General features: G+C 40.3%; 1 protein-coding gene across 2 annotated transcripts in view; it reads right to left on the bottom strand.

The window, feature by feature from the left end:
- Positions 1-24475, bottom strand: part of EFCAB2 (EF-hand calcium binding domain 2) — a 118274-nt gene extending 93799 nt beyond the window's left edge. Inside the window, exon 1 of one of the 2 annotated variants that reach the window (XM_066381765.1) lies at positions 23674-24038. In XM_066381765.1, the coding sequence (XP_066237862.1) occupies positions 23674-23704 (31 nt within the window). In that variant the 5' untranslated portion in view covers positions 23705-24038. The other variant, XM_066381774.1, reaches the window with a different exon arrangement.
- Between the last annotated feature and the right edge of the window lie 254 nt (positions 24476-24729).

A 24729-nucleotide genomic window follows, 5' to 3' on the forward strand; every position in this document is an offset into this window, starting at 1 on the left:
TGCAAAAATTTCAAGCCACAATAACCTTCAACCAGGAGAAGAATGCAGAAGGCAAGGTATAAGTGACTGTGCCAATATCAGAAGAATACCTGATTGCCTCCCTCCCGGAAGGTAAGAGCGGGTTTACGGGCATCCCCGAGGAAGTAAAGCAGCAGGTTCCTGGAGTTTGGGCAGAGAATAACCCTCCGGGATTGGCAGTACATCAGCCGCCTGTAGTAGTGCTGTTGCGGAGCGATGCCAGCCCAGTACGCATCAGACAGTATCCTGTACCTGCTCGGGCTAAACAGGGTATAGCACAGCACTTGAGGCGCTTATTAGAAGCCAGGATTCTCTGGGAATGCCAATCTGCCTGGAACACTCCTCTACTGCCAGTACAAAAGCCTGGAACTCAGGACTATCGCCCAGTACAGGACCTGCGTGAAGTGAATGCTCGGGTAGAGACCATACATCCTACTGTGCCAAACCCCTATACCCTATTAAGTTCATTGCCACCAACGCATGTTTTCTATTCAGTATTAGATTTGAAAGATGCCTTCTTTTGCATTCCATTAGCAAAGCAAAGTCAGGAAATGTTTGCCTTTGAGTGGAATGATCCTGAGAATGGACTTTCAGGCCAATACACTTGGACCAGGCTCCCTCAGGGTTTTAAGAATTCACCAACCATATTTAATGAGGCTTTGTGCAAAGACTTACAGGAGTTTCGAGCCGGCCACTCTTCAATTGTGCTGCTGCAGTATGTGGACGATCTCCTTATCGCAGCCCCAAACCAGGAGAGTTGCCAAGAAGCTACATTGGAACTACTCCAAGAACTGCAACGGATGGGCTATCGAGTATCTGCTAAGAAGGCCCAAATTGTCTCCCAAACCGTGAGTTACTTAGGGTATGACTTGAGGGGAGGACAACGTAGTTTGTCTAGCCAAAGAATTCAGACTATATTACAGATTCCTGAGCCTGTAAGTAAGAGGCAAGTACGAGAATTTTTAGGTGCCGTGGGATATTGCAGACTTTGGATACTGGGATTTGCAGAGCTGGCCAAACCTTTGCATGAGTTAACACGGGGAAAAGAGGAACAATTTGTATGGACACAGGAGGCACGAGAGTCTTTTCAAAAACTTAAGGAGGCCCTAGTTGCAGCCCCGGCATTAACCCTGCCAGACTTGTCTAAGTCTTTTCAACTATTTGTGACTGAGAAGAAGGGCATTGCTCTAGGGGTTCTCTGTCAAGAACTGGGACCTTGGAAAAGACCAATAGCCTATCTGTCCAGAAGACTAGATCCTGTGTCATCAGGTTGGCCAAATTGTTTGAGAGCACTTGCTGCTACCTCCATCCTTGTTAAGGAGGCCAGTAAACTGACTCTAGGTCAAGACATTCAGGTCATTGGAGAGCACTATTTAGAACAAGTGCTGCGGGCTCCACCGGATAGGTGGATCTCGAATGCCCGACTAACACAGTATCAGGCACAGTTGCTGAACCCCCCCGCAATACAATTTTTGAAAACAACGGCCTTGAATCCTGCTACATTGCTCCCGTTGCCAGACCCATCGGTGATCCATGACTGTAGACAAATATTAGATACCATTACAGGAGCCAGACCAGATCTACGGGATCAGGCCTATGAGAAGGCAGATTTAACTCTGTTTACAGATGGAAGTAGCTATGTTCGGGATGGGCAAAGGTATGCTGGAACTGCGGTGACCACTCAAGATACTGTGTTATGGAAAAAGGCACTGCCTAAAGGCACATCTGCACAACGGGCTGAGCTTATCGGACTCACACAGGCCCTTAGAATTGCTGAAGGGAAAAGTGCCAACATCTATACAGACAGTAGATATGCCTTTGCCACGGCCCATGTACATGGCGCCATCTACCAGGAGCGTGGGTTGTTGACTACTGCAGGAAAAGAAATTAAAAATAAGGATGAAATTTTAGCTCTATTAGAAGCCATTTGGTTGCCTAAAAAGGTGGCAATAATACATTGCAAAGGACATCAAAAGGGGGATTCCCCTATAGTAAAAGGAAACCACTTTGCTGATCGAGCGGCACGGAATGCAGCAGAAGAGGAGGAACACACTAACCAACTGCTACTCATCCCACCCCCTACTTTACAAATAGAACCGAGGTATGAGCCAAAAGAAGAAGAGAAAGGTAAGCAACTAGGGGGTAAGAAAAGTAAACAGGGATGGACAGAATTACCAGACAGCAGAATATACCTACCACAAGGAGTGTTAAGACAAATAATTCAAGAAATACATAGCAGCTCCCACTTAGGACAACAAAAACTAGAACATCTAGTAAGAAAATATTATGAGGGAGCGGAAATCAGAGATATCATACACTCTGTTGTGTCTAGGTGTCAGGCCTGCGCCAAAGTAAATGCTGTCAATAAGAAATTACCTCCTCTCATCAGGCACCGAGGAAAAGCTCCTGGAGAACTATGGGAAGTGGACTTTACCGAAATGACTCCAGGGAAATTAGGCTACAAATATTTGCTTGTTCTAATAGACACCTTTACTGGATGGACTGAGGCTTTTCCTACAAAAGGAGAAACTGCTTCAACAGTTTGTAAAATACTTTTAAGAGAAATCATTCCACGATATAGCATTCCCATTGCTATAGGGTCAGATAATGGACCTGCTTTTGTGTCCAAGATATCACAGGAATTGGCAAAAAGATTAGGGATCAATTGGAAATTACATTGCATTTATCGGCCTCAAAGTTCAGGGCAAGTCGAGAGGATGAATAGGACCCTTAAAGAGACTATAATTAAGTTAAGAGAAGAGACTGGCGAAAATTGGGTAGAGCTACTCCCTTTTGCATTATATAGGGTTCGAAATACACCTTATACAGGAAAATGGACTCCTTATGAGTTAATGTATGGGCAACCAACTCCTTTGGTTCCACAAATAACGAGGGAAGAAATTGAGGGTTCTAATCAAAGTTTTCTAAAGTCCTTACAGGCATTACAACTGATACGTGCAGAAGTACGGGCACTTAGAGACCAGCAGAAGGACCAACTCAAAGGACTTCCACTGCCAACTCCACCGGAGCCAGGACAATGGGTATGGATTCTTAACCACCGTCGCGGGAACCTTGACGCTCGGTGGCAAGGACCATTCCAGGTACTGTTCAGCACGCCCACGGCTGTGAGGATAGCTGAAAAACCTTACTGGATTCATCTATCACATGTAAAGTTAGCTCAAGAACCGAGCTTGAAGGAAGCCAAATGGAGAGTCAAAGCGGATCCCCACAATCCCTTAAAAGTGCGGTTCTTACCCGAATCGTAGCAATGGTTTTCTTTTGTATGTTATCCAGTATTAAACCAGTACCTGCTTTCCAGGAAACCCTGAATCATCCAGAGAATTTATGGGTGGCTTTAGCACGCACCCTAAATGTCTCATCGTTTTGCCTTGAACAGGATAGTCATACTCATTTCATGCTAGGAAAATGTCTACGCCCGGTATGTAAACCGGCAGCTGACATAAGGAATTTAACTTTCTTCTCCAGTATCCCTAATAAGACTGTAACTTATCTAGATTTAGCAAACTGGGGAAAAGTTTCTTATCAGTTGCCAAGCCATGCATTACAGATTCATACTCCCCATAGCATTATTGTACCCAATGATACTTGTGTTCTTTTTGTTAATTGTAGCAAAAATTGTAAGACGATCCCTGGTTTTTTACCCTGTAAGAATACTATCAAATACCCTTCCATTTATGGCTCTGTTACCCTGCCTACTGGATGGTTCTTTACCTGTAACTCTATGACATATAATTATATTCCCCCTAATCTTACTGACACCACTTGTTGTTTATCTAGGATTGCTACTTTCTTACCTAACAAGAATGATTTGTTACTTCTTGAGCATAATACCACTCTTCGCAGTAGGCATGCTGCCTCCATCCCTGTAGGACCTGAATGTCATGATGAAGTACGATTATTGTCAGAAGCTGAAGGATATGCCATAATTTTAAGTGTTGTAGGGAATCTAGTATGGGGTGCTTACAATCATAGACAAATCCAGCATTTAGCTTATAACTTAGCTAAAAGCATCAACGAAACGTCTCAAGCATTGACTCTTTTAAATCATGAACAGCAGCAATTACGTCAAGCTATTTTAGATAATCGGGCGGCTATTGATTATCTATTATTATTTCACCACCAGGGTTGTGAAAAAGTAAAAGGAATGTGTTGTTTTAATTTAACTGATAACAGCAATGAAATCCAGGATAAAATAGATAAGATAAAACAGTTAGCAGAGCACATTCAGCAAAATAATGACAATTTAGATTGGTTCACCTCTATATTCAAACTGTCACCTTGGCTAACTACATTGATAACTACACTAGCAGGACCATTGTTAGTATTGTTATTGGCCCTCACTATTGGACCCGTAATCCTTAACAAGTTATTTGCTTTTATTAAGGAAAGAATAGAAACAGTTAAAATAATGATTTTATCTCAGCCCTACCAACGCCTTAGTGCAGCCGAAGAATCTCCGTTATAGTTAAGGATTTAACTAGGACAAAGAAGAGGAGGAAATGTGACATTCGAATAAAAGCCATAAAATACATTAATGGGCTTTAGAAATAACTTCAAAGGAACTAGTCCAGTAAACAGATGAGCCCAGACTCCCAGGATGGCTAGGAGCTGAGGAGTCCTTGAGATAGAGAAGTCGTTAGACTCCCAGGATGGCTAGGAGCTGAGGAGTCCTTGAGATAAGGAAGTCGTAAGAACTCCTAAGATAGTAAATGTAACCACATCCTAGGGGATAGATAGGGACATTTCCAGCTGGGGCTTTCAACTGTATGACTGGTTACTAAGGCACGTGACTAAAATTTAATTTGGGGGAGCCAACTGCTAAACGCCAAATTCGCTTCTGTATGAACTGCTTGCTTGCTATGCTATAAAAACCCCTAGACTGTAGGCGCTTGGTGTGGCTCTTGTGACTACCACCTGAGCTCACCCCTGCGCAGGTTTGTTTTGTTTTGCTTTGTTTACTTTTTCTCTTGGCCATAAAACTTTGTCTGAAACTCTCCAAATGTCTCCAGTGTTTGTTTTACCCGGCGAGTGCAACAGTAAACAACCTCCAGAGGGCTCCCAATGATTCCTGCTCTTGCTTTTCACACATATTTTAGTTCCCTTTCATATTATACCAGGGCTGATGGTATGACCAATACAATATGGCAAAAGTAATGGTATGCCACTTAAATAATGGTAATAATAGGTAATACAGAATTTTGGTACCTCAAAGTGAGTGCTGCCATAACAAATGCCTAAAACTGGGAGAGGGCTGAGAGTCAGGAAGTGCTGGCCTTTGAGTAGGCTGTAGGTGAGAGTGTAAAGGAAAGTGGCAAAAACCACACTAGAAACTGAAGGGGAATCCCTTTTATGAATAGCAGAAAAATTGTTATTAACATGGAAAGTAGAAAATATTCCTGATGAACTAAATGGTCTAGATCAGTGGTCCCCAACCTTTTTTGGGCTACGGACTGGTTTAATGTCAGAAAATATTTTCACGAACCAGCCTTTAGCGTGGGACAGATAAATGTATCACGTGACCAAGACAAGCGTCAAGAGTGAGTCTTAGACGGATGTAACAGAGGGAATCTGGTCATTTTTTAAAAATAAAACATCATTCAGACTTAAATATAAATAAAACGAAAATAATGTAAGTTATTTATTCTTTCTCTGCGGCCCAGGGGTTGGGGACCACTGGTCTAGATAAAGAAATTGCTAGGAAAATTAAAAGGTGTATCTCAGTTCCTTCTGGCTGCATATAGTAAAATAAAGGAGAAATATAGCCTAAAGCAGGGGTCCCCAAACTACGGCCCGCGGGCCGCATGTGGCCCCCTGAGGCCATTTATCGGGCCCGCCGCAATTCCGGAAGGGGTACCTCTTTCATTGGAGGTCAGTGAGAGGAGCACAGGATGCGATGCTGTATGTGGCGGTGCTGCAAAGCGCGGCATGGCTCATGTACAGTACTACTTCCGGTGACACAGAATGCACGCATCATGTCTCTGGAAGCACGTCATATCACTTGTTAAGGCTAGCAGTGACAAATATGGAACCGGACATTGACCATCAAAAGCAGGCCCATAGTTCCCATTGAAATACTGGTCAGTTTGTTGATTTAAATTTACTTGTTATTTTAAATATTGTATTTGTTCCTGTTTTGTTTTTTTACTTTAAAATAAGATTTGTGCAGTGTGCATAGGGATTTGTTCATAGTTTTTTTTATAGTCCAGCCCTCCAACGGTCTGAGGGACAGTGAACTGGCCCCCTATTTAAAAAGTTTGGGGACCCCTGACCTAAAGGAAAGACTGTGAAAGAAAAAGGAGCCAGGATCGCTAGTTATGAAATTCCTTACTTCTGCAGATGGCAACAGATGCTAAGATAAGAATGGCTTCTGGGCAAAAAATCAAATTTGGGGCACTGCCAGGAAAACACAGTCTAAACATGAAACAAAGTATGTGGCTATAAAATCCTTTGTTAAGATATCAGAAAGATCGCCTGACCAGGCGGTGGTGCAGTGGATAGAGCGTTGGACCAGGATGCGGAGAACCCAGGTTCAAGACCCCGAGGTCGCCAGCTTGAGCACGGGCTCATCTGGTTTGAGCAAAGTTCACCAGCTTGGACCCAAGGTCGCTGGCTTGAGCAAGGGGTTACTCGTTCTGCTGAAGGCCCGCGGTCAAGGCACATATGAGAAAGCAATCAATGAACAACTAAAGTGTCACAACGAAAAACTGATGATTGATGCTTCTTATCTCTCTCTGTTCCTGTCTGTCTCTCCCTATTTATCCCTCTCTCTGTAAAAAAAAAAAAAAAAAAAAAAGATATCAGAAAGATCAAATATGGTGTCTCAGGACACCACTCAAACTGGCAAAAGAACCTATTATGGGTTTAAGGGTGTGTCTCAGAGATCCTTTTAGTCAAACAATAGGGCTTCAAGAGAAGCCTAATGTCTCTCAGCTGTCTCAGCAGAAACCCAAAGTAGAGAGTGGTTTATCTCAAATAAATTTGTGTATGTAGCTTCTGTCTAGTAGACAATAAGATTCATAGGAGACACATGAAGATTTTAAGAGAATTATATTTGCATCTCCAGCATGAACTAAAAGAGGATAAAAATAATGAAAAATAATGCAAAAGAAGAAAGAAAACTAGACTCCCCAACATTCTATTGGTAATAAACAGGTTTAGAAAACTGCTTAGCTGAAAACATTTATTATGTGTCATAAAAAGGAGGACGACACAGAGGATTTAACCAAAAGTCAGAGGACAGAGCTAAAAGTCACCTAGAATCATTTGGGGACAGTAGGACCAAGTCCTAATCAAGAATCTTCTGACATCTGCCCAACTGGATTTTATGGACCATTGAATACTCCTGTGTGCCTGCTCTTTCCCACTTTATTAATAGAAGTGTGTATGGAGGTTACCCTTTACCTTTCCCACATCTTTAATTCACATGTCTACAGACTGAAACTGTACTCAAGGAGCTGTACTTAAGTAATTAAGTAAAAAAAACTCATCCTACAACTGGGCTTGACTTAGATATGACATTCTGAACTTTTAGCTGATGCTATAATGGAATGAGACTGCTAGACCTTGGAAAAGGGTTAAGTGTATTCTACATGTGGGAGGTATGTGAATTATTGGGGGCCAGAGGGAAAGCTAGTAACCAGCTCCAAGATGGTTCCCAATGACTCCTTCCTTTTGGTATTCACACCATTATAGAGTCACCTCCAATATTATACCAGTGTTAGTTTATGTCATCAATAGACTATGGCAAAAATAACAGTGTATCACTTCTGAGATTAGGTTATACAGGACATGTGGCTTCTGTCTTGATCTCTGTCTCTTTATGTTTTTTGGATGACTCACTCTGGAGGGTGCCAGATGTCATGTTGTAAGGACACTTAAATGGCTTATGGAGAATCCATGTATCAAGAAACTGAGGCCTCCAACCAACAACCAGTAAGAAGCTGAGGCCTCCTGCCAACAGTCATTTGGGTGAGCCCAGATTTGTGAGAGACTCTGAGCCAGAATCACCCAGTAAAGTTACATCTGGAAATTGGGTGAGATAACGAGTGTTTGTGGTTTTAAGCTGCTAAAGTTGGGGGTAACTCATTGCAAAACAACAGTTAACTGAAACAAGGACTGTGGGAAATTCACTCCTTTATTTCTATAATCCCAGTTGTTTTATACATTTTGCCAAATCAGATTAGTTTTCCTTTCCCTTCCTTCTCTCATCTGGATTTGCTACTTTCTCAATTTTATAAAGAATTCAAGGTTTCAAATTATTTTGGAAGTATTATTTTTAAAAACACTTTCCCTCATTAAACATATATCTAGGTGTGTTCCACTACTACTGTTGTCTACACTTTGAGGGAAATGTGGTCCAACAAAGCTTTAAAATGATCTGGGTAGGTTTCTGTCTTGTCATAATTTGTTATTTCACTATAAACAGCATTTATAAATTTTAAGGAAAGGTTTTCCTTGATGGAAAAATTTTCAAACCTAAAAACAGAGTATAATCAGCCCTGGTAAGGTAGCTCAATTAGTTAGAGCATCGTTCCTAAACGCCAAGGTTGAGGGTTCAATCCCCGGTCAGGGCACATACAAGAAAAAAATTTATGAATCTATAAATGAAACAATAAATAGATGTTTCTCTCTCACTCTCTTCTGCCCTTTCTCTCTCTCCTTCCCCCCTTTCCTTTCTCACTCTAAAAATCAATTTTAAATAAAGTGCTAACTTTTAAAAAAGTATAATAAACATGTCTATATAAAGATGTCTGCCAATGGTATTTTATGGTTCAGAAGAAAGCTCATTACATTCCTATTTCTGTGTTTTTATAGTTTTAAAAACACTATCATAAAATATACAAGAACTTCTCTAAAAAACCAACTGATTTACTCTTGAATTAATCAGGCCAGAAAGTCCACTTAAACACCTTTCTTTACTTTCTACCCCATGAAATCCAGGGGGGGAAATATGGACATTGGTCTTAGAGAGAATTTTATGAATTTGAACCTAAATGCAAGAAAAGTAAAAGCAAAAATAAATGAATGGGACTATATCAAACTAAAAAGCTTCTGCACAGCAACAACAACAAAAAAAACCCAACAACAAAACAAAAAGGCAACCAACCAATGGAACAAAAGATATTTGCAAACAAAAGCTCCAACAAGGGATTAATATCCAAAATATATTAAAAAAACTCTTACAATTCAGGTGACGGAAGACAATTTGACTTTGGGTGAGGGGTATGCAACATAATCAAATGTCAAAATAATCTGGAGATGTTTTCTCTGAACATATGTACCCTGACTTATCAATGTCACTGCATTAAAAATAAAAAATAAAAAACTCATACAATTCAACAACAACAAATCCAATTTAAAAATGGGCAGAGGACCTGAACAGACACTTCTCCCAAGATGACACAGAAATAGCCAAGTGATATATGAAAAGATGCTCAACTTTACTATCTGTTAGGGAAATGCAAATCAAAACTGCAATCAGACACCACCTCCACATATTAGAATGTCTATCTTCAACAAGACAATTAATAATGAGTGTTGGAGAGGTTGTGGAGAAAAAGAACGCTCATTCACTGCTGATGAGAATATAAACTAGTACAGGTACTATGGAAAGCAGTATGGAAGTTATTCAAAAAATGAAGAAGAGAGTTACCAAAGGACTCAGCAATCCCTCTTCTGAGTATTTACCCAAGAAAGTTGAAAACATTTATTTGCAAAGATATATGCATCCCTATGTTCACTGCAGTATTATTCACAGTGGCCAAGGAATGAAGACAACCAAAGTGTCCCTCAGTAGATGATTGGGTAAAGAAGATGTGGTGCATATATACTATGGAATACTTCTCAGACTTAAGAAAAGATGAAATACTGCCAGATGCGACAATATAGATGGATATTTAGAATCTCATGTTAAGCAAAATAAGTCAGATAGAAAAGTCCAGAACCATATGATTTCATTCATATGTGGAATATAAAACTGAAAGCAACAAATGAAAAAAAGACAAACAAAAAGTCACAGACACAAACAACAGTATAGTAGTTATCAGAGGGAAAAGAGAGTGGGGAGTAGTACAGGGTAAAGGGGTCAAATAAATGGTGACAAAAGGAGATTTAACTTTGGGTAGTAAACACACAATGCACTCTACAGATGATGTATCCTAGAACTGCACATTTAAAACCTATATAATTTAATTAACCAATGTTACCCAATAAATTTAAAAAATAAATATAAGTAAATTAATATATCGATATAATAATGAAATGCCTTTAAAATTTTTTAAGACTTTATTCACCTTAGAGAGGAGAGACAGAGAGAAGGGGGGGAAGCAGGAAGCATCACGCTTTATCCATTGCGCCACCACAGGTCAGGATTAAAATGCCTTTTTCATTGGTAAAATCACAGAGGCAAGTTATATCATCATATAGTAATTCTTTTTCCTCTTAAATTTATATCAAGTCATTATCAAAGCCAACAATTTGACATTGTATTTGTTTTCCAGCAATGGAACTGCTAAGGCTAAAAACTAGCTATTATTATACCAGTTAAAATCAAACTATAGAAAGAAAAAAGTTATATTTAATTTCATAAGAAGAAATCAATAATAAATACAGTGGGAGCTGTCATAACCAAAATAAAAGTCAGATCCCCTAAGGTTATAGAAAGGTTTTAAAACAAATAGTGCAGCTGAGTTTTTTTCTAAAGCTAAGTTGTCTGCATAAATATTTAACTATTGAACTTGGTCAAAACCCCACCTGTAGAAATTAAGATAAAATAATAAGTCCCAAGAGGAATTCTTACCATGAGACTGATTAAAACATGCAGCAAACAAGGTAAAGAAATACCCTTAAGGCTAATTAACTCTAAGTACAAATGTTATTGCTCTGTTTGACCCAAGTAATGCCAATATCTTCCCAGGTATGGTGTTAAAACACAGTCAAGAATCCAATTCTGGTCTTTTTTTTGGGGGGGGGGGGAGAAAGTAGTACCTAATAAATGCTTATTTTATAAACAGTATAAACAGTTTGATCCAAAGATGATATACCACCAAAACATCTGGCTTAAAAGTGAAATACTGTATTAACTCATCATCTATCTAAATATTAATCTTTGCTTCCATTTATCAAATGAAAAACTTTGGAAATGAATTAATGTGATTAGTACAAAAAGGATCATGATACTCACAGAACTTAGAAATTATTTCATCCTATTAGTTATTAGTACAGACCAATAGGGGTGAGAGTAAATGAAATCCATTTTTCAAAGCGGGCAGAGAGGGTAGGGATCAAAGTCATGTCAAGACTGCTGTATAACACCGATTTTTTTTTAATAAATAAATTTTTATTAATTTTAGTGGGGTGACATCAATAAATCAGGGTACATATATTCAAAGAAAACATGTCCAGGTTATCTCGTCATTCAATTATGTTGCATACTCATCACCCAAAGTCAGATTGTCCTCTGTCACCTTATAATTTTCTTTGTGCCCCTCCCCCTCCCCCTCTCCCTCCTTCCCTCCCCCTGCCCCCCCCCTCTATCCAACCACACTCTTGTCCATATGTCTCTTAGTCTCGTTTTTATGTCCCACCAATGTATGGAATCCTGCAGTTCTTGTTTTTTTTCTGATTTATTTTACTACATATAATGTTATCAAGATCCCACCATTTTGTTGTAAATGATCCAATGTCATCATTTCTTATGGCTGAATAGTATACCATGGTGTATATGTGCCACATCTTCTTTATCCAGTCTTCTATTTTTTTTTTACAGTGATTAAAGCCTTTAAGCAAACTCTTAGCCAATACAGCAAGAATCCATAAAAGAGTAGTGTAACAGCGATTTTCAACTGCTGTTATACAAGAATTTTTAAAACATGTGATACCTGATTATTTGGTCAGGGGCACAGACCTCTTTTCCCTTAGATTTTCAAATAAAAAAAGTGACACCAGACAACACAATGGCCATCTGGTGTAAATGAATCAAAATTATGCCTATTTTTTTTTGTTAGATCAGCAAAAAATATATTTTTTGGTGTGTCACAGAATTTTAGTAATTAGTTTGCGTACGCCATGAGATGAAAAAGGTTAAAAAACCACTGTTCTGTAAGAACATTTATTGCAGCCTATATATAACACAGAAAATTTGGAAACAATATAAACACCAAAAAGTCAGGGAAAGCTTAAATTAAAATAGTCCATAAATATAATGAGTGCAGCTATTATAAATGATGGTGTTTAGAAATACTGTGACATGAAAAAGTGCTTATAATAGTGAAGAAGCAGGACATAAAACTGCATGCAATATGACCTCAAGTCTATAAACAAACAATGCAAATCTGGCTAAGAAAAAAAAAAATCTTAAATACTTTAAAATGGCAAATGGTAACTTGTTAGAAATGCAAATTCTCACACTACTACCCAGACCTACTGGTTCAAAAACTCTGGGCATGGGGCCCAGCAGTCTATGTTTTAACAAGCCCTTCAGATCAGCGGTCCTCAACCTGTGGGTCGCGACCCTGGCGGGGGGTCGAACGACCAAAACACAGGGGTCGCCTAAAGCCATAAAGCCGTCGGAAAATACATATTTATTATACAATACATTTTTAAACAAGGGGGTTCTTTCTTGACTCTTTACCAGATAACCTGGTGGGTTTCCTAGAGTAAAATCCCCCAAAAGTGTGAGGGACCTCCCTCCTAAGACCACAGGCAATCTGGAAGTTTCTCACATTTAGGGTAGTTCACAGAGCCTCCAGCAATTTGCAAAAATTACCAAGTTTCTTCCAGTTAGGGTGACAGGAGTGATGCGTTCCAAGCTCTGATCTATTGGAGTTGAAAGTAGAAGCCTGCTTTACCTATCAAAGCCCCTTGTTCCTTCATCTGTAGAAAGGCATTAATAGAGCTGTCTCACATGCAGTTAAATGGGGTAATTTCATGTAAAACATTTAGCCCAGTGCCTACTTCAGAGTAAGTGCTCACATTAGGCTGGGAACTCTTTGAACTGAAGTCTAAAGAATTTAAGTGACATGTCCAAGTAAAATTTGGGGGAAGAAGCAGTGTCCACATTTAAGCCCTGATCTTTAGACTCCAAATTTATTTCTGTATTTTAAAAATAAATTATTTCAGGCCCTGGCCGGTTGGCTCAGCGGTAGAGCGTCGGCCTGGCGTGCGGGGGACCCGGGTTCGATTCCCGGCCAGGGCACATAGGAGAAGTGCCCATTTGCTTCTCCACACACCCCCCCCTCCTTCCTCTCTGTCTCTCTCTTCCCCTCCCGCAGCCAAGGCTCCATTGGAGCAAAGATGGCCCGGGCGCTGGGGATGGCTCCTCGGCCTCTGCCCCAGGCGCTAGAGTGGCTCTGGTCCTGGCAGAGCGACGCCCCCTGGTGGGCAGAGCGTCGCCCCTGGTGGGAGTGCCGGGTGGATCCGGGTCGGGCGCATGCGGGAGTCTGTCTGACTGTCTCTCCCCGTTTCCAGCTTCAGAAAAATACAAAAATAAAAAATAAAAAAATAAAATAAATTATTTCATTGCACATAATATCTATAAAATCCCTATTAAAGGTTTACAAAGCATTGTCAAATACAGGATGGGGCAAACATTTTCACAAACGGGTAAGAATAGTTTATAACTAGCAAACAGGTTTTAAAATAAAAAAAATAGCGGTTGACTGAGTTTTAAAACTTTTGTAGAAATGACATTAAAGTAATGACTTAAAAATACATGCTTCTGAAAATCAAACCACCCTAATACTATCTTCTGTACTCCCTATAATCCTTTCCCATTTACACATGTAATTTTTATATATTGTTTTAAATGGCTGCAATCCAACAAGTCAATACATGACAACTTCCTTTGTGTTCCCCGTTTGCTGGACAAGAAGATTTTGTCTGTATTTTAAAATTTATAAATAACTTTAATCATTTTTGTGCCTGTTTTTTTCTTCTTGTCAGAATACAGTATATTTCTCTTTTCTTAAGATTTTATTTATTGATTTTATGGGGGGTGGGAGTGAGAAGTATCAACTCATAGTTGTTTCACTTTGGTTGTTCATTGCTTGCTTGTCCATATATGTCTTGACCGGGCAAGGCTAGGGTTTCAAACTGGTGACCTCAGCGTTCCAGGTCGCCAGTCCATCCACTGTGCCACCACAGGCCACAGAATATATTTCTAACAATCAAATATTCAGAACTATATTAAAGAATCAAAGTATGTGGATATCATTTTTTTAATACGAATTTCCAAATTACCTTCCCAAAATAATGTACCTATTTTTTTTTTTCATTTTCGATGAGCTCAACATTTCCATTTGGTGGGTTTTTTTGTAATTGTTGTAAAATAGACATAAAAAATTAACCATCTTAATCATTTTTAAATGTAAAGTTCAGTAGTGTTAAGCACATTCACATTGTTGTGCAACCAATCTAAGAACTCTCTTCATCTTGCAAAACCAAAATTCTACATTTATTAAATAACAACTTCCCTTTCTCCCTGCTCCAGGCAACTGCCACTCTACTTTCTGTTCCTGTAAATCTGAGTACTCCAGGTACCTCACATAAGTGAACTTATACAGTACTTGTCTTTTTTGTGACTGGCTTAATTCACTTAGCACAATTTTTTCAACATTCATCCTGTGGTAGCATGTCAGATTTTCTTCCTTTTAAAGCTGACACTGGGGAACAAAATTTTTGTTGCATCCACAAAAACACTTGTTCTTACCCAATTCAAGTGTGCTGATCTCAAATCTGCCAGTTTTTCTCTGTAAGCTACAGTTTTTTTGCAATTCAAGATTTTAGGTTTTCATCTTATTGTAAAAATTTCAACATTTAGTATAACATAACAAAGTAGAATGTCTTCTTGGGCATCATCTTTGTAAAAATATAATAATTTATATAATGCAGTAAATATAAAAGATATGATTGCATCAGAATTTGTCTACAATTTCAAAATAGAACATATTAAAACACTTATTTTAATCATAAAATTTGCGCAAAACTTATTTAAATTCTATCCAGGCAAAAAATTGCGTTTGTAGCTCTCGCGTTTGTATATTTGTTGAGGACAATCTCGTTTGATGCTCCAGCAGTAGTCTGCTCATCACTAACAGCTCCAAGATTTTGGGGAAATTTATCAAGGTGACTGTTCAGGAAGTGAATCTTAACACTCATGTTACATCCCTTGTCACAGAAAGCCAACAGCATCCTTTGAACCAGAAGTTCATAGTTTTCTGCTTTTTTGTTGCCAAGGAAGTTCTTAGTAACTGCCACAAAAAACTGCCATGCTGCTTTCTCCTCCTTATTCATCTTCCTGGCAAATTCTTCGTCACGCATGAGGATTCGAATTTGAGGTCCATCAAATACACCTGCTTTTATCTTCTCAAAAGACAAGGCAAGAAAAGGAGACATAATATGTTGAAAGCATTCACTTTCTCTATTCAAAGCCTGAACAAACTGCTTCATTAAGCCAAGTTTGATGTGAAGTGGGGGGAAAATGATCCTGTCTCAATTAACTACAGGTTCATTCACAATATTGTGCATCCCTACTTCCAGAGCTTCACGTTTCGGCCAGTCCTTCTGTGTCCAGTGTTTCTCCCAAGCTCGGTTGTCCCACAAACACAGAAAGCAAGGATACTTCGTGAAACTTCTCTGTTGTCCTAGCAGGAAATCTACCATTTTAAGATCCACACAACTGATCCAGTTATGCTCCTCATACTTCAGAAAGTTGAGGACAATTTTTATGTCATTACTAAGTCATTCAATTCGGGTTGGCTAAACTGCGGAGGGGTTAATGAATGTTTGGCATCAGAAGAAGACCCTTCAGATTCTATAACCATTTCCTCATGCATCTTATCAAAATACACTTGATCACCATGTTCACTTTCTTCATCCTTAGAAGAAATAAAACCATTGAAAACTGGAACCGGGAGTGTCTCAGAGTGTGGGATAGGTCATATTGCTGAAGGAATATTAGGATATGTGATCATATGCCGTTTTTTCTTGCCAATGCCCTTTGTATGGATCAGACAGAAATAACAGTCACTGCTGTGGTCCTTAGGTTCATGCCAAACCATGGGGATACCAAAAGGCATTCTTTTTGCATTTTCCTTTTGTCCAGTCACAAAGCATTTCCTCACAATTATGACATACAATATGAGGAGCCCAATTCTAGTCTTGATCTCCAAGGGGAACTTGAAAATAGGCAATTTATGCACGTGTCACAAATGATGAAATATTGCGCCTTTGACATTGAAGTGTGTAACAGCCACATATATAACAGAAGGTGTCAGGACTATTCTTACATTTACACCTTCTCGAAGAAGCCATGATTCAATTTTAAAACAGAATAAGAGGGTATTTTTATCAGATAATTTTTTATATTTAAAAACAACTACAATTATGTAAAAGTGATGTTTGTAAAACATTAATTGCCTTGTGGTTATGTTCAATCCAAGAGTCGTTGCCCTTTAACTCCAATTTAAAAACCAATGCATGCCATTAACTGTAACAAAAAGAAATTAAAATTGCATAAAAACTAGAGCATGCACCAAAAAACGAATTTCAGATTTAGAATCAGTGATGCAGAAATATATAGAAACAGTTCTAAAACAGTTCTAAAACCTCATGCAAAAAAAAAAAAATTGTTCCCCAGTGTAGTATTTCATTGTATGTGTGTGCATTTTGTTCATTCATCCATTGATGGACACAAGATGTTTCCACCTTTTGGTTATTATGAAAAATGCTACTATGAACTTTGGGTGTGGAAATATCGGTCCCAGGCTCCTGCTTTCAATTATTTTGTGTATAAACCTAGATATGGAATTGTTGGTTTATATGGTAATTCAATATCTAATTATTTTAGGAAACGTCATACATTTTTCATAGCAGCTGTACCATTTTACATTCCCATCAATAGTATACAAGGGTTCCCATTTCTCTACATCCCCACCAGCACTTCTTTCCATAGTAGTCAGTCTAATGGATGTGAAGTAGTATCACATTGTCCATTTGACTTTTTAAATTATGAATTTTTGACAAATTTTTATAGATTAGTCAAAGATAAATTTTAGTTTTTTTCCAAATTTCTTCCTCAGTCAGTCTCTACTTAGATGTTTATCAGTCTAAAACAGGGATAAAAGTTGTTAAATGGCCCCAACTATATGTACAAATACATCATGTGTGATCAGTAATTGATAAGACTTAATTTGTTTTTCTTTCTCTTTTTTTCTTTTTCCTTTTTTATTTTTTTTATTTTTATTTTTTATTTATTTTTTTTTTTTTTTGTATTTTTCTGAAGCTGGGAAACGGGGAGAGACAGTCAGACAGACTCCCGCATGCGCCCGACCGGGATCCACCCGGCACGCCCACCAGGGGGCGACGCTCTGCCCACCAGGGGGCGATGCTCTGCCCCTACAGGGCATCGCTCTGTTGCGACCAGAGCCACTCTAGCGCCTGGGGCAGAGGCCAAGGAGCCATCCCCAGTGCCCGGGCCATCTTTGCTCCAATGGAGCCCTGGCTGCGGGAGGGGAAGAGGGAGACAGAGAGGAAGGGGGGGGTGGAGCTTCTCCTATGTGCCCTGGCCGGGAATCAAACCCGGGACTTCCGCACGCCAGGCCGACGCTCTACCGCTGAGCCAACCGGCCAGGGCCATCTTTTTCCTTTTTTAAAGGAGAGGAGGGGAGACAGTGAGACAGACTACGCATGTGCCCCAACTGGGATCCACCTGCCAAACCCTTCTGGAGCCAATGCTCAAGTCAACTGAGCTATTTTTAGTGCTTTAGCTATTTTTAGTTTGGACCATCGGAGCCATTGGCAGCAGGATGGGAAGAGGGAGAGAAGGGGGAGAGAAGCAAATGGTCACTTCTTCTGTGCCCTGACTGGGGACTGAACCCAGGACATCCATACGCTGGGCCAACACTCGATCCACTGAGCTAATCGGCCAGGGCTGATTTAACCCTTGGATTCCATGTCACACATTTATTAATAGCTGTTTATTCCCTAAACATACAAAGTACTTTCCTTCCTATTTATTCAACATTTTGTGAATGTCAGGCATTGTGGTGGATACTGGGAATATAAAGATGAATAACAAGACACTGGCCTGCAAAAAGTCAGAATTTTATTTCTAAGCAGTTTTTCTAGGCATAATTCTAGTTACAGAAGATCTTTCCAGTCCTATATAAAATTCTCTAGGGGACAGGCACAATAAAATAAAATTTAAAGATTTTTAAAAATCAACTACACTGATTCTCCATTTAAACAAACTTTTTAATCTAGGAAAAAATTAAATTACACTATGTTAAAGCACAAAAATTCTACAAATAAGCATGACAACTTCAATGTACATAATCCCATAGAAAAAAATTTTTAACCAATATAGGGGTGGGCAAAAGTAGGTTTACAGTTATTTGTATGGAAAATGACATGCAGGTTATGGTTATTACAATAGCTTTATTAATTCAAAAGAATGTAACTCACAAGTGTAAACCCTAGTTTACCTCTGTATTCTCAGTACTTGGAACAAGATTACTCCCTATTTTGAAGAGCTGGATATGATGGCTACTCAGAAATTTAACCCTCCTTTACAACTTTAAAAAACCTTAAGATTAAAGATGAACTATTTAAAACATGTTTCTACAAAGAGGACTTATGTAGTTGTTTTTTAAAGACAGCCCAGTGAATCCCTCAGCTCTCAAAAACACGTTTGTTGAGCCAGATGAAATAGAAGCCTATAGTATACCTGTAACAAAGAGGAAAAAAATCCTAATAAGAATTTTATATATTTTAGGTATAGAATAGATTTTTTTGGGAAACAGCAAATAATGCTTTGGTTAAAACATAAACATGTTTAATTAATTCAAATTATCTAAATTTAGTTGTGTTTCTACCATGTGCTGGGCACTCTATAAAACATTCAGTATAACAGATCAGAAAATGGTTCCCACCCTCTCAAGTTTATATAGGATTATATATGTGTGTGTGTGTGTGTGTGTGTGTGTGTGTGTATATCCTTATGAGTCCTTGCTCATCAAGCAATTTTTAAACTATAAATTCACCCTCCCTAAACCTATAAAACTATATATATTACATTGTGGAGATCAGTTTTCTGGTCACTGACTGTATCAAAACGTCCTGTTGACATCAACAAATCATTATTCAGGTTTGCACATTCCTGTTTATGAGTTTATTTAGCTTGAGTGAATCCCCCAAACCTGAGCAATTCTGATTGCTTGGTTAGTTGTAATTTCTTTTCTTTTCCTTTTTTTAGAGAGACAGGAAGGGAGAGAGATGAGAAGCACCAATTCTTTGTTGCGGCAACTTAGTTCTTCATTGATTACTTTCTTATATGTTCCTTGATGGGGCGGAGGAGGAGGTCCTCCAGCCAAGCCAGTGACTCCTTGCTCAAGCCAGCGACCTTGGACTTCAAACCAGTGATCTTTGGGCTCAAGCCAGCGACCATGGGGTCATGTCTATGATCCCACACTCAAGCTGGTGAGCCCATGCTCAAGCTGACAAACTTGGGGTTTCCAATCTGAGTACTCTGTGTCCCAGGCTGATGCTCTATCCACTGTGCCACCACCTGGTTAGTCAGTTAGATATAATTTCTAAACCTTCAGAGCTGAGAGTTAAATATAGAAGTGGAATGTCCATACAAAGATGATTTAACCACAAGATGGCCATATTACCCAAAGCAATATACAAATTTAATGCAATTCCCATCAAAATTCCAATGACATTTTTTAAAGAAATGGAGCAAAAAATCATCAGATTTATATGGAACTATAAAAAAACCCAAATAGCCAAAGCAATCTTAAAGAAAAAGAATGAAGCTGGGGGCATTACAATACCTGACTTCAAACTATATTATAGGGCCACGACAATCAAAACAGCATGGTATTGGCAGAAAAATAGACACTCAGACCAATGGAACAGAATAGAAAATCCAGAAATAAAACCACATATATATAGTCAAATAATTTTTGATAAAGGGGCCAAAAACACACAATGGAGAAAAGAAAGCCTCTTCAATAAATGGTGCTGGGAAAACTGGAAAGCCACATGCAAAAGAATGAAACTGGACTAGTTTGTCCCCCTGTACTAAAATTAACTCAAAATGGATCAAAGATCTAAACATAAGACCTGAAACAATTAAGTACATAGAAGAAGACATAGATACTAAACTCATGGACCTGGGTTTTAAAGAGCATTTTATGAATTTGACTCCAATGGCAAGAGAAGTGAAGGCAAAAATTAATGAATGGGACTACATCAGACTAAGAAGTTTTTGCTCAGCAAGAGAAACTGATAACAAAATAAACAGACAGCCAACTAAATGGGAAATGATATTTTCAAACAACAGCTCAGATAAGGGCCTAATATCCAAAATATACAAAGAACTCATAAAACTCAACAACAAACAAACAATCCAATAAAAAAATGGGAAGAGGACATAAACAGACACTTCTCCCAGGAAGAAATACAAATGGCCAACAGATATATGAAAAGATGCTCATCTTCATTAGTTATTAGAGAAATGCAAATCAAAACTGCAATGAGATACCACCTCACACCTGTTAGATTAGCTATTATTAACAAGACAGGTAATAGCAAATGTTGGAGAGGCTGTGGAGAAAAAGGAACCCTCATTCACTGTTGGTGGGAATGTAAAGTAGTACAACCATTATGGAAGAAAGTATGGTGGTTCCTCAAAAAACTGAAAATAGAATTACCTTATGACCCAGCAATCCTTCTACTGGGTATATACCCCAAAAACTCAGAAACATTGATACGTAAAGACACATGCAGCCCCATGTTCATTGCAGCATTGTTCACAGTGGCCAGGGCATGGAAACAACCAAAAAGCCCGTCAATAGATGACTGGATAAAGAAGATGTGGCACATATACACTATGGAATACTACTCAGCCATAAGAAATGATGACATCGGATCATTTACAGCAAAATGGTGGAATCTTGATAACATTATACGAAGTGAAATAAGTAAATCAGAAAAAAACAGGAACTGCATTATTCCATACGTAGGTGGGACTTAAAAGTGAAACTAAGAGACATTGATAAGAGTGTGGTGGTTGGGGGGGGAAGGGGGGCACAAAGAAAACTAGATAGAAGGTGACAGAGGACAATCTGACTTTGGGTGATGGGTATGCAACATAAGTGAACGACAAGATAACCTGGAGTTGTTATCTTTGAATATATGTATCCTGATTTATTGATGTCGCCCCATTAAAAATATTTAAAAAAAAAAAAAGATGATTTAACCAAATGAGTCCCTAGTTTATCCTCAGATAACATACCTTTATTTCATTATGCTCTTCAAATTGCATTATAATTAACTTATAAAATTGTTAAGAATAAATGAAACAAAGCATGTAACAGTGCTTTTCAAACTTAAATGTGCATATGAATCACCTGCAGGTCTGTTAAAATATAGACTCTGATTCAGCAGGTGAGAGGTAATGACTTAATCTTCATTTCTGATAAGCTCCCATGATGCCCAGGCTGCTTCCTGGCACAGCATCTAGCACACGAGCTGCTCAGCCCAGGTAACTGTTCCCTCCCATTTGTGACATCTAATTTCTCTTAGTGATCTCACTTCTCTTGGGAGAAAAGATGATTCTTTACACCTTTATATCCTCCAAAGTTCCAGACCATAGGCATTATATCTGTACCAACTGAATGAATGACATCCAGCTTTTTTTAATCAGTTTTTTTTTTCTTTTATTGATTATAGAAAGGAGAGAGATGCAGAGAAATAGAGAGAAACATCGATTTGTTGTTCCACTTATTTATGCCATTTATTGGTTGATTCTTGTATGTGCCCTCCTAGTCAGGGATCACACTCACAACTTTGGCCTATAGGGAAGGATGCTCTGAGATACCCAGCCAAGGCCATTTCTTATTTTTCAATTACAGCTGACATACATTATTTTATTAGTTTCAGGTGTACACCCCAGTGATTAGATGTTACATAACTTACTAAGTGATCATCCTGATAAATCTCATACTCATCTGACATCCAGCACTTTTAACAGCCATTGCCTCCTCTATAGACAATTGTTTCTTCTCTGATTTAACTCATTTTAAATAGAAAAGTATTTCTGAAAAATCAGAAAAGCTCTGTTTTTTTAAAAGTGAATTTTAAAAAACTGTATGTGCAGCATAATCCAGCACATTTTCTCATGCTGACCTAATCAAATTTAGAGGGGGGGGAAATCCATTAATTTATCTCCTAATGATTTTCCCACTTCTGTAAGAATTTACTAAAAATTAAGTCACTTGGTTTTCTGGGGAAGTTTAAAATTAATCTTTAAAAAAATAATTTTATTAGGATGGATCTTATACTTTAAAGCAGCACAATAAAATTAAAGGACATCTTAGGAAAGGTAACACCCATAAAAAAAATTCTGACTTTTAACAGAACCATTACCAAAAAAAATCAAATAGTCTTTTATCAATTGGTAGATCTTGGGCATGTCTTCACTGATTCTTCTGTGATCATCAAGACAAATGACTATCTCAGAACGGGTGTCTTCACGTGTAAATATTAGTTAACCTGATACATCCTCAGAAAACCGGTAAGTTGCCAGGTGTACTAAGCACTCAAAGGAAAAAGGTGGAACTATTTTCATTTCTAAAATGTTTATCTACCATTTATGGCTTTTTTGATGTGGTTTTTGCGATTTGTCTGCCCATTACCAAACATAAACTCTATTATTTTTGAGTAATTAACAGAATGGTACCAAGAATTAAGTTTTCAGTCATACGACTGCATGAAAACTACGTAAAGGCCTTGCAAATAAACGTGAGCCGTCGCTTCTCCCTCCACACCCGAGACACACCAATCCCTGGTTCTAATGACCTAGCAGCCCAGTCCCTCCACCGCTCGCCCATGACCGTGACCGAGACCGTGACCGCGCCGGGCGGCTGAGTCGGCCGCGGGCCGCCGCACAGGGGCCCGTGCGCGGGCACCGGCCTGCTCTTCCGTCTGCGTCGTGTCGTGTTTGTATTATGAGACAAAGCACCATGTGGGTGGCGCAGCACCGCCGCCTAGCAGACATTTCGGAGGCCAGAGGCACGGATGGGACGATTGTGACCTCGGGGCCGTTCTCCCCCGTCCCCATCCAGGAGGCAAAATGGTGGACGAGGAAGCCATCGCCTGGGCCGGGCGGGGCTGCGGCGCTGCCGGAGAGGACCCGCCAGTTCCTGGCGGCAGGCCCGTCCTCGCACAGGCCAGCCAGGGTCCCACGGCCCGGACTGTGGCCCCGAGTTCCCGGGCGAAGGTCTGGAGGCGGAGCCCCTCGCGGTCGTGGACAACAACGCCACCACAGCCTTTCTTCCCCGGTCCGCGCCGGGGTCACAACCCGCGCTGCCACTTAGGCTTGTCCCCGGAGGGAGGCCTGAGAAAAGGGGAGGGAGGAGGGCCGCGCGTGCGGGCGGGGAGGGGGCAGGGGCGGGGCCGAGGCGTGGGCCCGCGCAAGCGCGGGAGCGGTGGGGTGCTGCCCCTGCCGGACGGCCCCCTCCTCGGTCGCCCCGCTCCCAGCGCAGGGCGCTCCAGGGAGGGGGACCCAGCCCCACCCGGCGCCTCTCCGCGTGGCCGGGGTCGCGGCGGGCGGCGAGGGCAGCCTCTTACCTGAGACCTCCTTTTCTTTACCGTCCGCCATCTTGTGCGGAGCCCGTCGTCGGGGAGATGCCTGTTGCTAACATAGGTTGCGGCGTCCTTGCCCCTTCATCCCCCGCGGCGAGTCGGGCCTGGTAGCCCCACGACTCGGAATCCCGGAGGGAGAAGACCCAAGGGCGCGGGGGTGGGGGGCTCCGAGCGCACCCTACCCCCCTCCCCCGTTCCGCCGCGACCCTCCCGCTCCCGCGAGACCTGAAGCCTCGTCCCGCCGCCGCGACCGTGGCCTTAACGCGGGCTGCAGCCCTTTCACTCCAGAACCATCTTGAGCGCTCGTTTATTTAATCAAGTTATTTAATAAAGTTTTGATACATTTGGGGACATCAGACACTGCTCTACCTCCTCCTCTCCAGTTTGGCAGACGGCGCTGCTCCATTTTTTTTTAACTGCAGATTTTAAACCAGTTGGAAAGCTGGGTGCACCGCCCGGCTTCCCAAGCGGGTGGACTGCCACCTCCCCTCCCGTCCGCCCCAGCGGGGCGGAGAGGCCGCCTGGCCCCAACTCCTTCCCTCCCCACCTGCTCGCGTCCCAGGCTCGTCGCCGCTCCTGAGGACGGCGACAGCTCAGCCAGGAGAACTGGAGCTAGACGGAAGCGGGCGGGCGCGGGAGGAAACCGGAGCCATTAGGTCGTTATTACTAGGGGAGAGAAATAGCTGGAGAAAAACATGGGTAAAAATGGGGTGAGCACTGCGTCGTTAGGGCTGCAATTTCTTAAACAAATTAGAAGGTTCTCATAGCAACAAAACTGTGTCTGTTGTGATTATTATTACGTACGTTATGAGGTTCTTAGTTGTGAAATTGGACCTGACCTCTGGTTACAATAGAAAGTTTTAAATCCCGCTTTGCCAAAGCTTCGCAGCTAGAGCATGATGTTAAATTTAAGGATAAGTTCACTATACAAGAATATGTTTTTTTTTAAAGTGCTTTTTGAATAATATGCCTGATGATGAAGGTCAAACGAATATATTTAGAACGAATTTAACATGATCTTAAGTACATATGTGTTATGTA

Source organism: Saccopteryx leptura, chromosome 1, assembly GCF_036850995.1.
Source record: "Saccopteryx leptura isolate mSacLep1 chromosome 1, mSacLep1_pri_phased_curated, whole genome shotgun sequence".
NCBI lineage: Eukaryota > Metazoa > Chordata > Mammalia > Chiroptera > Emballonuridae > Saccopteryx > Saccopteryx leptura.